Source organism: Symphalangus syndactylus, chromosome 5 (assembly GCF_028878055.3).
Source record: "Symphalangus syndactylus isolate Jambi chromosome 5, NHGRI_mSymSyn1-v2.1_pri, whole genome shotgun sequence".
Classification (NCBI taxonomy): Eukaryota; Metazoa; Chordata; class Mammalia; order Primates; family Hylobatidae; genus Symphalangus; species Symphalangus syndactylus.
Genome location: NC_072427.2, coordinates 21,674,564 through 21,687,396, shown reverse-complemented (window position 1 = coordinate 21,687,396; position 12,833 = coordinate 21,674,564). Strand labels below are relative to the sequence as shown.

The window sequence follows — 12,833 nt, the reverse complement described above, 5'->3', positions numbered from 1 at the left end:
AATAGAAGGAAGAAGAGTAGGAAAAGGGGAGCCAGTGAGAGAGGAAGCCAAAGGCACAGGAGCTAATGAAGGTAAAAGTTTTGAAACGCTAAAGAGTTCTGCAGCTGCACATCATCATCATAGGTATCTAAGTAGCCACCATTTATTTGGCACCCATTAAATGGCAGAAGAACAACACACAGTTTCTGAGGGAGGGAAAAAAAAAATCATGATTTCTAAAAGAGGCCAAGCATGGTGGCTCACGCCTGTAATCCCAGCACTTTGGGAAGCTGAGGGAGGAGGACTGCTTGAGCCTAGGAGTTTGAGACCAGCCTGGGCAACACAGTGAGACCCCATTTCTAAAAAATATGTTTAAAAAATTAGCCAGGTGTGATGGTAGACACCTGTGGTCCCAGCTACTTGGGAGGCTGAAGTGGGAGAATCGCTTGAGCCTGGGAGATCAAGGCTGCAGTGAGCCAAGATCGTGCCACTGTACTCCAGCCTGAGTGACAGAGCAAGTCCACGTCTCAAGAAAAAAAAAAAGATTTCTAAAAGAGAAGTAACAATGTAAAGTTTAGGTATCTAAGAAGATGGGAGACTATGGGTTCTAGAGCCCTGATAGACAAGTCTTGGGGAAGAAGAAAAAAGAGAAGAGTCAGGTGGATATACATACAGGATGCAAAGAAGCATGAATGCGGGGGCTGGAAATCAACATACCTGTTATTTTTACCCAAAAGAGGAGCCACTGACAACAGTGGGCAGCAGGGGTTTGTGGAGATGGAAAATGTTTATAATATTCCCTGCTTGAACATCATCAAAATTTCTCTTCTGCCCCAAGAAGGTCCAACTTCAATATCCAACACCTAGCATCTGACGCTCCAAGGCCCCAACTCCTAGCCATCTGGCCATTTCTTAAGTCTCCATTCTGCAATGCTGGTCCCCAGCAGATGCCTGAATTCCCCTTCCTGATCACAGTGCACCGTGCCATAAGGCCTTCTGACCCCTCAACAAGCCCTGCTCCCTGGAGATGGAATTATGGATTCTTTCACCTCAAAACACAGGCCAGCTCAGAGGCCTGCCCTGCTGCCACGCTGCCCATAGACCAGCAGGTTGCTGACAAAGGTCGCTTTTCCATGCTCCCCAAAAACTGGGAAAAATGAAACAAATACCCAGGCTCTTTTCAGAAATAAAGCAGTACAGGTCAGCTGCAGTGGCTCACGCCTGTAATCCCAAAACTTTGGGTGGCCGATATCAGACTGCTTGAGCCCAGGCATTCAAGACCAACCTGGACAACATACAGAGACCCCGTCTCTACAGATAATTAAAAAATTAGACATGATGGTAAGTGCCCGTGGTCCCAGCAACTCAGGAGGCTGAGGTGGGAGGACTGCCTGAGCCCAGGAGGTCAAGGCTGTTGCACCTCTGCATTCCAGCTTGGGCGACAGAATGAGACCCTGTCTCAAGCAAAAAAAAAAAAAAAAAAAAAAAAAAAAAAAAGGAAAGCAGTATAGGGGTCAATAATTTGATGATGTTTCCTATTCTTTGCTCACAATAAGTATAATTTTAGAGAGCAGGTCTCTTGCTATTCAAGTTTGAGGACTTTTGTTACCTGGTGCCCAACAGCACAACCCCAGCAGAGGTGAGAGACAGTTCACACAGAACTGGATGGAGCCCAGCACTTATAGCACATCCCTTCCTTACCTCTACTTGCCCCCTCAGTGAGAGGGACATGGAATGCCTCAGTGGAGGTTCTGCCACATCAAGGTGTACAAGGACCATCCTGGTTCATACCCAGTTGAACCTCACAACAAAACCACTGGCTCATCCAGTAGCAGCAAGGAACCTAAATGCCAGGATTGAGGTGGCCATGGTAACGCCCCCACCATGGCTGCTGTGGTCTCGGATGACTGCTGCTCTGTGGCCTCCTTCTGAGTATGCTCTTCTCAACCATGGAAAGGAATACTTGCCCTCACCTACATGGTGCACCTGAGCACCTGAGGGTCTCTTCATCCAACTCAGCCTTCATACCTCTCTTTCTAGAGGACCTTCCACTCCCTCTAGTAAAAAAGTGAAACAAAACAAAAAAAACCAAAAAACAAAAAACAAAAACCATCCTCGACAGAAAAGCTGAAGGCAAAATAGAGCAGTGCCTACTTTTGTCATTCCCCTGGCAGGGCTTCACTGAGCCCCTGCAGCTGGCCTATTATTTCCTCGTTCTCACTTCAAGGCAATGTTGTGTGCTCAGAGACATAGGAAAGGCAAAGAAAAACAGGCCCATTCATGGTGTCTTCATGGGGTCCAAGATGAGTGGAGTATAAGCTTTGCACAGCACCCTGCCCCTGTGGTACGCTGCTGTTTTGTGCTACAAGATAGGCACTAGCCAAATGCCATAGGGGAGAGAGTATCACTTCCATCAGTGCCTCCACAGAGCAGGCAGCACAAGTCACCAATTTTTCAAATGTTTGAAATAATCAGATTAATAGTCTCTACCCAACTTCCAAAAGCAAAAAAAAAAAAAAAAAAAAAAAAAAAAAAAAAAAGTCCAGCAGAAAGGACCATGAATGATTGTGAAAAGCAGTAGCCTTTTCCTTCTCATCATATTTTAAAATCTGTCACAGTGAGGCACTATCAGAGGCTGTGGTTCAGAGAAATAACCTTTCAGACTGAGCCTGCCTTTCTTCTGCCTGTTTCTTCGGCACCATGATTATGTGACTTCTTACATTATTGAATAATGGTTACTTTTATTTGTCTGTTTCCAACCCTTGAATATGAGCTCTCTAAGGCAGGAATTTTTGTTTTGCTCTTCTTTCCATACCAGAATCTAGCACTGTGCCTGGCTAACAGAAGGCATTTTTAAAATGCTCAATGAATTAATGAGGCTTGGAGAAATCTTGGGCTCGGATGTCTTCTGAGAATGTGTTGCCTTACTGGCAATTCTTTACCCAGAACCATTTGCCAACATCTACAACTAAGAAGACCAATTATTAGAAAGATCAAGTTACTCACTTACTACAAAGATAAAAACAATGATTGTTAAGTGTCAATTCAAGTTACTTTGCTTACTGGCTAATCATATTATAGATTTTCTTGGCCCCAGTTTCCTCACCTGCAAAATGGATATAACAGGGATAACACTCCCTATACTTCCCTGGGCTGCTGGGAGGAGTAAGACTGAGATTACCTGGTAGTACTCAATGAACACTAAGTCTTCCTTCTCTCTGTGTTGTGAAAGTTAAAAAAGGTACTGACCTCTTACTTACCTTGCCTATCCTGATGCATGAATTTATAGTATCGAGCAAGTCAGCCTTTTTTTCATTTATAGGCACTTCTCCTAACTCCTCCCCTATTAATTCACCTGACTGATAGCCCATTGTTGTTTCAAATGCAGGATTTGCATACTGAAGGGAGACAAAAGAAAAAACATAAAGTGAATTAAAAGTCATTTTGAAAAAGAGGACAATCAAAGGTCTTCGACCTAAGCCCTTCAGGTTTTTCCCCAGAAAAAGCTCAGGAGCCTGGACCTCACCGTGGCAGTTCTGAAGCCATAAGCACATAACCCACGAAGAATTCTGGAGCCCAGACGAGCTTCTGCTTGGGTGATACCCGGCTGGGCTTTCTGCTATGTTCTCCTGAGGCTCCAGGAGGGCAGCAGGCCCACTCCCACTTCAACAGGGGCAGAGGAAGGGATGTGCACAGGGCCAAACCAGGAGCTGCTACAACAGGGCTGTTTAGATGGGGGGTGGGGGTGGGGGGATGATGGAATAAAGCACCAGGCAGAGTGCAAAACACTCAGGCTCTCCTCCCCCTCCACACATTGACCTCAGCAAGTCACTTAATCCCTCTGAGACTCTTATCCAGATATGGGAATGAAACATTTCTCTTGTCTCTTTCATATGGTTCAAATAAATGATGTGTATTGAAAGCAGGCTATGAACTAGGAAGTAATTACAAATGTAAGGCTTTATGGTTAAGTTTCAAATATGACTGTAAGATAAGCAGAAAATATATGGGAAAACTGTGCACGTGCTAATGATGATGATGATAAAACAATAATTGATACTATCTGTCAGGGTCTGTTTTCCTCACTGGGCACTATAGTAAACACTTCACATACATTAACTCATTTAGTCCTCATGACATCCTTACAAAAGGCAGGCTGTTGTTCTTACTAATATTACTTCCATTTCCACAGATGAGAAAGCAGATTGAGCTGGATTAAACAACTTGCCCAAAGTTGTTCAGCTGAAGCAGGATGGAGCCCAGGCCCGTCTGACAGCCTGTGCCCTCAAACACTGGCCCGTGCTGCCTCTCAGGGCACCAACTCAAAGTCAACACCATCAACTCTTCAACAAGGAAGTCACAAGTCATATTAAAGTGAAAGACTGGAGAGCCCAGAAGTAAAATCAAAGTGGAGCTAATTCTCAGACAAAACGAATGTTTTTTTCTGGTGCAACTCCCTTTTTTGCTGCTATCTGAAAACATTAAGCTACGTTGCCTTAAGTTACTTATATAAACCCACTTTGTTAATAATGTGTAATTTATTCAGTACTTACTAGGTATGTTATTTCTGAAACTTTTAGTTGTTTCTAGTGTATTTCTGTAAGTGCAAATTATCTTCAAAAACAGTGAGAAAGGTGAAAGACTCGCAGACCTTATGGTCAGAGCATTCCCCCTCGTACAACAGCACTACCCTCAAGCCCCCAGCAATCATCCTTTTCAGTAAGTCTCTCCTTGTTAAATAAACAAACTAGTGGAAATAATGAATGCAAATGTGGCATTTCTACAGGCATTTTCTAGCACCTTAATTATTAGTATGTTTTCTAATCTATAGAGAGCTTATTTTAAATTACATATTTTATTGATTTTGTTCTGATAATCCTCGAAGGAAAAACTGGTCTCCTGAACTTCAAAAAGAAAAAAAAAAAATCGTATTGGAGAGGTTCAATCCTAAAAGTTGGAAAAAACAAAACAAGAAATCCAGAAAGACAGATTTCCAAAATAACAAACCTGTATAATACGGTCTTCGCTTGTAATTTCAATTGCATCTTCACTGTTTTCTAATGCAGTGAATACTGAGTTACAAGCCCTTTATGAGTAAACAAAAAAAGGAATGATTAACGTAAATACTACAAAAACTAATAAAATCTTGGGTTATTACATTAACTTATTTAAATGTATTTTTTGTCTGATTTATAAGGAAGGGAGAAAATATTTTAAAACATAAGGAAGAAATAAATACCCCCCTGCAAGCCCCTCCATTAGGATCATCACTATGTACACACTGTGGCATCTTTCCTTCCAATGTGAAGGAAAGACACATTGGGCCAGTGAGCCAGGGTGGCCACACACCAGGGTCAAATCACAGCTCTTCAGCAGCTGTGGGACCCTGGGCAAGTGACTGAACCCCATCAAGCCTTCCCTCTCATCACCTTAGAGTCCTCACGAAGACTAAATAAGAGAATAGAGTCAAGAATACTGCACAGAGTGTGGCAAAGAGAAGGCAGTCAATCATTTGTACCTATTATTTTAAACAAATTATTTTCACAAAATTGAGGGCATCTAGAATGATTAGCTTTGCTTCCTGCTTTCTTCACTTAGCCTTCTTCTGTGAGCATTTTCTCACATCCTTCGTGTTTGAAAACTTTAAAATTATACAAGTAACGATGTTTATTGAAAAAAATTAGAAAATAAACATTAACAAAAATAAGTGGAACACTATATCACACCCACTTGAATAATAAAAAAGACAGTCGATAACATGTATTAGTGAGGAACCCTCCTACACTGCTGGTGGGAATGTAAAAAAACGCAGCCCCTTTTTGGGAAACAGCCCCATTATGTCCACACAAAAACTTATACACAAATGTTCATAGCAGTATTACTCAGAAAAGCCAAAAAATGGAAAAAACCCAAATGTCCATCAACTGATGGATAAACAAAATGTGGTATATCCATACAATGGAATATTATGCAGACATAAAAGGACATGAAGTCTTGATATATGCCATAACATGAATGAACCTTGAAAACCGTAAGCCAGTCACAAGGATCACACAGTGTATGAAATGTCCAGAATATGCAAATCTGCAGAGATAGAAAGTAGATTGGGCTGGGGGCGGTGGCTCACACCTGTAATCCCAACACTTTGGGCGGCTGAGGTGGGTGGATCACCTGAGGTCAGCAGTTCAAGACCAGCCTGGCCAACATGGTGAAACCCCGTCTCCACTAAAAATACAAAAAAAAGATTAGCAGGGCATGGTGACAGGCGCCTGTAATCCCAGCTACTTCGGGAACCTGAGGCAGGAGAATCTTTTGAACCCAGGAAGCAGAGGTTGCAGTGAGTCGAGATTGCACCATTGCACTCCAGCCTGGGCTGGGGATAATAAAAATGTTCTAAAATTGTGGTGACTGAAGCACAACTCTATGAATATACTAAAATCCTTTGAATATATCTCAATAAAGCTGTTTAAAAATAATAAGATCAAATAACCTGAAATCCCAATACCTAGACATCTCAACATTCTATTTTATAGAAAAAAATCTAATTATTTTCAATAAGCATTGAAAAATGTTCTAGGCATTAACTTGTACAAATGCATATGTAATACATATACAAAAACAAGATCATACTCTACAGTTTTATAATCTGCTTTTCTCACTGGCACACTATACATTAATCTTTCCACACCAATAATTGTAATTCTTTATCATCACTTTAAATAATATTCTAAGATTATATTATGATTTATTCAATAAATCCCCTATGACTAGACATTTAGGTTGCTTCCAGGTTTTTTCCTTGTATAAGTAATCTCCCAAAGAATGATTTTAAGATTCTCTGGCCTCAGAGGATGAAAAAAAAGAAAACAACTGCCTGCTTATAAAGTGCAGAGATACTACTAAGTAAACTCTGAAAATAACAATGCTGGCCAGGCACGGTGGATCACGCCTGTAATGCCAGTACTCTAGGAGGCAGAAGTAGGCAGATCGCTTAAGTCCAGGTGTTTACGACCAGCTGGGCAACATGGCAAAACTCTGTCTCTACAAAAAATAGAAAATTAGCTGGCCTGGTGGTACACATCTGTAGTCCTAGCTACTTGAGAAGCTGAGGTGGGAGGACTGCTTGAGCCCAAGAGGTCAAGGATGTAGTGAGCAGTGATCACACAACTGCACTCCAGCCCGGGCAACAGAGTAAATAAGTAGATAAATAAAACAATGCCTTTACATTATTGCTGGTATTACTAAACTGTCTCACTAAAGACAATAGCTTAGCCAATAAAAATTAGCTCATTTTTAGCATGTAAAAAAAAACCAGGAGATAATATGTAAATTATAGTTCAATAAAGCTGTTATTTTAAAAAAAAAAAAAAAAAGCAAAAAACACGCTGGGCACGGTGGCTCACACCTGTAATCCTAGCACTAGTCAGAGTTTGAGACCAGCCTGACCAACATGGTGAAACCCCGCATCTACTAAAAAATACAACAACAACAAAAAATTAGCCAGGCCTGGTGGCATGTACCTCTGTAATACCAGCTACTTGGGAGGCTGAGGTAGGAGAATCGCTTGAACCTGGGAGGTGAAGGTTGCAGTGAGCAGAGATCGTGCCACTGCACTCCAGCCTGGGCAACAGAGTGAGACTCTGTCTCGAAAAATCAAAAAATAAAATAAGCAAAAAACAGTAAGAAGTTCTCACCTCCAATATAACAAGCTTGGAGGAGATGGATCTGTGAGAAGCCCTACTGGGTTTTATCATACTTTTTTTAACTTTCGCAGATATGGTAAATAAAAAAATGTTAAATTATTTGCATGTTTTTATTAGTGAGGTTGAACATCTTTTCACATTTATTGGCCATTAATATCTCTTGTGAACCGCTTGAACATGTCTTTTAATATTTTTTCTAATTTTTAATTGATCTTTTTCAATTGATTAATCAAAGCTCTTCATGTATTTATTAGGACATTAACCTAATGTCTGTCCTATATGTTACAAACATATTTTTCCCAGTTAGTCATTTGTCTAAATTTTAAACATTATTTAAGGTTTATTTTAACTGTAGATAAGCTTAACATTTTTATGTTGTCTAATCTGATTATCTTCCTTTATAAAATGTGGCTTTTATAAGTGTTAGTTTATAATGACGTCATCATCCAATTATGTATGTCCACTTTTATTTTTTAGTACTTATGTAGTCCTACTTTTTCTTTTTCTTTTTTTTTTTTTTGAGACAGAGTCTTGCTCTGTCGCCCAGGCTGGAGTGCAGTGGCGCAATCTCGGCTCACTGCAAGCTCCGCCTCCCGGGTTCACGCCATTCTCCTGCCTCAGCCTCTCCGAGTAGCTGGGACTACAGGCGCCCGCCACCACGCCCGGCTAATTTTTTTTGTATTTTTAGTAGAGACGGGGTTTCACCGTGGTCTCGATCTCCTGACCTCGTGATCTGCCCGCCTCAGCCTCCCAAAGTGCTGGGATTACAAGCGTGAGCCACCGCGCCCGGCTAGCCCTACTTTTTCACATTTAAGTCTTTAATTCATTGGAGTTCATTTTGCGGGTAGGATGTGACATCGGAATGTAGCTTAACTTTCTTTCCAACTAGTGAACCAACTATCACAATTCTAGTCACTGAAAAGTCCACTTTTTCCTGTGTTGATTTAAAAAGCCATGTAATCATATGCTAAATTCTTTTTTTTTTTTTTTTTTTTTACTTTTTGAGATAGAGTTTTGCTCTTGTTGCCCAGGCTGGAGTGCAGTGGCTTGATCTCAGCTCACTGCAACCTTTGCCTCCTGGGTTCAAGTGATTATCCTGCCTCAGCCTCCCAAGTAGCTGAGATGACAGGCATGCGCCACCACGCCCAGCTAATTTTTTGTATTTTTTTAGTAGAGATAGGGTTTTCATCATGTTGGCCAGGCTGGTCTCGAACTCCTGAAATTAGGTGATACACCCGCCTTAGCCTCCCAAAGTGCAGGGATTACAGGCGTGAGCCACCATGCCCAGCCGATCATATACTAAATTCTTAAATATATCCAAGTCTGTTTTTTTTTTTTTTTTTTTTTTTTTTTGAGACGGAGTCTTGCTCTTGTTGCCCAGGCTGGAGTGCAATGGCACGATCTCAGCTCACTGCAACCTCCGCCTCCCAGGTTCAAGCGATTCTCCTGCCGCAGCCTCCTGAGTAGCTGGGATTACAGGTGCCCACCACCACGCCCGGCTAATTTTAGTATTTTTAGTAGAGACGGGGTTTCGCCATGTTGGCCAGGCTTGTCTCGAACTCCTGACCTCGTGATCCACCCGCCTCAGCCTCCCAAAGTGGGGGGATTACAGGCGTGAGCCACCACACCCAGCCTGTTTCTGGTTTTTATATTCTAGTTTACCAATCTAGCAGTGACACCCTTGCTTGTTACAGCTTTTTAGTGCATTTTAGTATCTGACACAACAAGACTCTATTTCTCTCAATTCTCTAGCCTCACATTTCCTTTCCCTTTATATTTTTATATCTCCCTGTATAATGGACATCATAATTTGGCTGCCAGCTGGAGCACAGAGAACAAAGCAGGGCATGATGGGAGATGAGGACAGAGAGGTAAGCAGTGTACAGACCACGGAGACCCTTGTAGGCTACATTTTGGAGTTTGGACTTCATCTTGAAGGCAGTGGGTGCCTATCTGGGGTGTCACAGAACAGGAACACAAATGGAATTATGTGTTACGTCTGTGTGGAGTATGAAGAAGGAGTCAAGACTAGACATAGGGAGACTAACTGGTGGTTTCAATAATCCAGGTAAAAAGAGAGGGACCTAGACTAAGAGTAGCAGTAGAGATGAAGATTAAGTGGACAGATTCCAAAAATTAGTAAGATCAATTGGACTTGGTGAGTGACTGGATTTAGGGATGTATGTAGAAGAGACAGGGGTTTTAGTTTAGGACTACAAGGTACATGACAGCTAAGGTAGACAGGAGGAAAAGGTTTGAGGTTACAGTCAGATTTAGAGATGGGAGAAAGAATGAATGCAGTTTCGAAAATGCGGATTTCAGTCTAAAGGACTATTTTTGCCATTTGCTGCTTACAAGATCTTGGGTGTAAGTCAGTTAACTTCCTTGGGTCTCAGTTTCTGATTCTTGATTGGATAAAATAAGCTCCAACATCACCTACTGCTCCAAAATTCTACTCTCCTCTGAGAGAGGGTAGTAGCCTAATTCACTGTGGGAGTGCTGCAGCCAGGCTGAGATGACCCAGGAGTGGGAAAAAAGCAGGCCCAAGGGCAACCATCTACCTTAAGTTTCCTTGCAAAATCTAGCAGCATAAAAATCTCTTTTGTATACCACACTAGCCTTCAAACACCTCTGCTCAGCAGCACTTCTCTGCTAACTCACACTCTGCCCGCTAATCATTCATTTCGTTTTGTCTATAAAGTACCTATCTTTCCTACACGTGGAACCCTGTACTGGTCCTTATTAATCTTGGTACTCCCATTCAGATCCCCTTTGACTGTCTTGGGCACATACAAATGAAATGATCCAATTCTCTCTTTGATCCCTCGTAAAGGAAATGTTAAAGAACAGTTGAACACCCAAGGAAGAAACCTAAAATGATAAGAAGCTGCTGACTTTATTTTTCTTTTGTCAAGCTGATAAAATTATATTAATTTTGGCCGGGTGTGGTAGCTCACGCCTGTAATCCCAGCACTTTGGGTGGCCAAGGCGGGTGGATCACGAGGTCAGGAGATCGAGACCATCCTGGCTAACACAGTGAAACCCCGTCTCTACTAAATATACAAAAAAGTAGCCGGGCGTAGTGGCGGGCGCCTATATTCTCAGCTACCCGGGAGGCTGAGGCAGGAGAATGGCGTGGACCCAGGGGGTGGAGCTTGCAATGAGCCGAGATCACGCCACTGCACTCCAGCCTGGGCAACAGAGCAAGACTCCGTCTCAAAAAAAAAAAAAAATTATATTAATTTTTCTGCTTTTCTTACTCTACAAAGAATGAGGCCTCTACTCATTTCACTTAAAAAAAAAAATAAAAACCCTGTTTATCAAGAGCAGATAAAATGCTTATTGTAGAGAAGAAAAAAATGTCACCTACCAGAGATAACTAATGTTAATAGATTGGGGGGGTGTATATTAAAACCGTTTTTTTCCCTTAGAAAACAAAACAGATAATCCAGCATATGCAGTTTGTATTCTGCTTTTTAAACTTACTATTATTTGGGGGCTCCATCTTTAAATGTGAGTCTCTAATCACTAAAATGACCCCTTATTAGACATCCAGGCAGACTCCAGAGTCTGCACGAGGGGAACTGCCACTCCATTCTCTCCAATCCCATTTCTGCAAGAGGCCATTTATGGCTCAAAAGTAATCCTCACAACTGAAGTTCTCACTTGCCATGCTGCCCTGTGTGGCCTGGAGGGCTTTTCAGAAGTGGTAGAATTACCTGAGTTTCAGTTGTGATCGCACCTCTCCAAACTCCAGCTGGAGCAGTTCATTGTAGCAGGCCATGATGTTGGGGTTTTCTACATACCTCTACAAACAGAAAGAGGAATTTTGTGGATAAACAAAAGTGCTTCTTCATTTGTGCCAATAAAAGTAACTCTTTAAACAAACTTCTCAACTTGGCAACTGAAATCTAAAAAATACTTTATCATTAATGATGAACAGATGAGAGAAAATTTATGGGCACCAAATTGGCTTTTTAAAAAATAGGGTTTAAGAATGCTTTTCCTTCTATCATTTAGTAGCCTTTCATCAAAAAAAAAAATGCTTTTCTTTCAGCATCGTCTGTTAAGAGCATTTTGGTTGTTTTCATGTCACTAATAAAGCAAGGCTAGAACATGTAGAGGAGGAAATTAATTAACTAAAGTCCTACTTATATTAGGCTTTCAGAGTATATTCAAGAACAGTATTTGGTCCTCTTTAAAGTCATGTAAGCTTACAACAAGCAAAAATACACTTGCATTTCTATTTGCACCTGTATTTCACAGGGGGATCCCTGACATGGGCAACATTTTCCTGAGCTAACCTCCAACAGTGGCTCAGTGAAGCCGACAGATGATTATCTTTCACAGCAGAGGAACTGGCAGAAGCCATGGATGGATTTGCCCAGTGTCTCTTATAGCTGTGGACATTAAGTATTTTGTATAACCCTTACATAGTGGAAATATCTCACGACAAAGTGAATTACATAGTTCTGAGAAGACAGACCCATTCCACCATCAAATTAAATACTCCATGAAGACATCTTAGCAGCCACTGTGTTCTGTCATATAGTTCTATTCAGATGTAAAAATATTTGTGAACATTACTCCCCCGTTTCTAAAGAGCTCTTTGCTTTTTACCTGCACAATAAGTGGACAATACTCTACCTGGCTGAAGAGGAAGCTGATGCCTAAGAGGCAGAGCTTCTGCAGATCACTATCTATAAGCCCCAGCCAGACCAATCTGGGACAGTGGTCCCCTTGAAGAGTTCCTTCTACTACCACGGTGAACGCAAATGACCCATCTGAACTGTGATCAGGGTCTTGTCTGGGTGTCAAGCAACCTAAAAATCTAGCCCTTGGTTCACGCCTTAAAAGCTGTATGATTGTATATGAGGCACCTAACATTCCTGAGCCTGCTTCCTCAACTGTAAAGCAAGAAAAATAATACTGTTCCTACCCAATGAAGGTCACTGTGAGAATAAAGAGACATAATGGGAGAAAGCATTTTAAGTACAAACTGCCGCATAAATGTAAAGAACGGCTACTGTCACCCCCACAGGGGAAGGCAAGACCTGTTGGCCAGGAGCATGATAAACCCTACACCTATAGGCCAAAACAGAGCCCCTTTCTTACCCAGAGGTCTGACAGAGGTGACATGCCTGCCAGCTC

The 12,833-nt window shown here is 41.7% G+C and overlaps 1 protein-coding gene across 7 annotated transcripts in view; it reads right to left on the bottom strand.

The window, feature by feature from the left end:
* Positions 1 to 12,833, bottom strand: part of PDE8A (phosphodiesterase 8A) — a 163,769-nt gene that overhangs the window by 44,247 nt on the left and 106,689 nt on the right. For 6 of the 7 annotated variants that reach the window (XM_055277382.2, XM_055277376.2, XM_055277373.2 and 3 more), the window contains exons 6-8: positions 11,402 to 11,490; positions 4,987 to 5,065; positions 3,240 to 3,377 (exon numbers count right to left, since the gene is read on the bottom strand). In XM_055277382.2, the coding sequence (XP_055133357.1) occupies positions 3,240 to 3,377; positions 4,987 to 5,065; positions 11,402 to 11,490 (306 nt within the window). The remainder of the gene's footprint in view (positions 1 to 3,239; positions 3,378 to 4,986; positions 5,066 to 11,401; positions 11,491 to 12,833) is intronic. The other variant, XM_055277374.2, reaches the window with a different exon arrangement.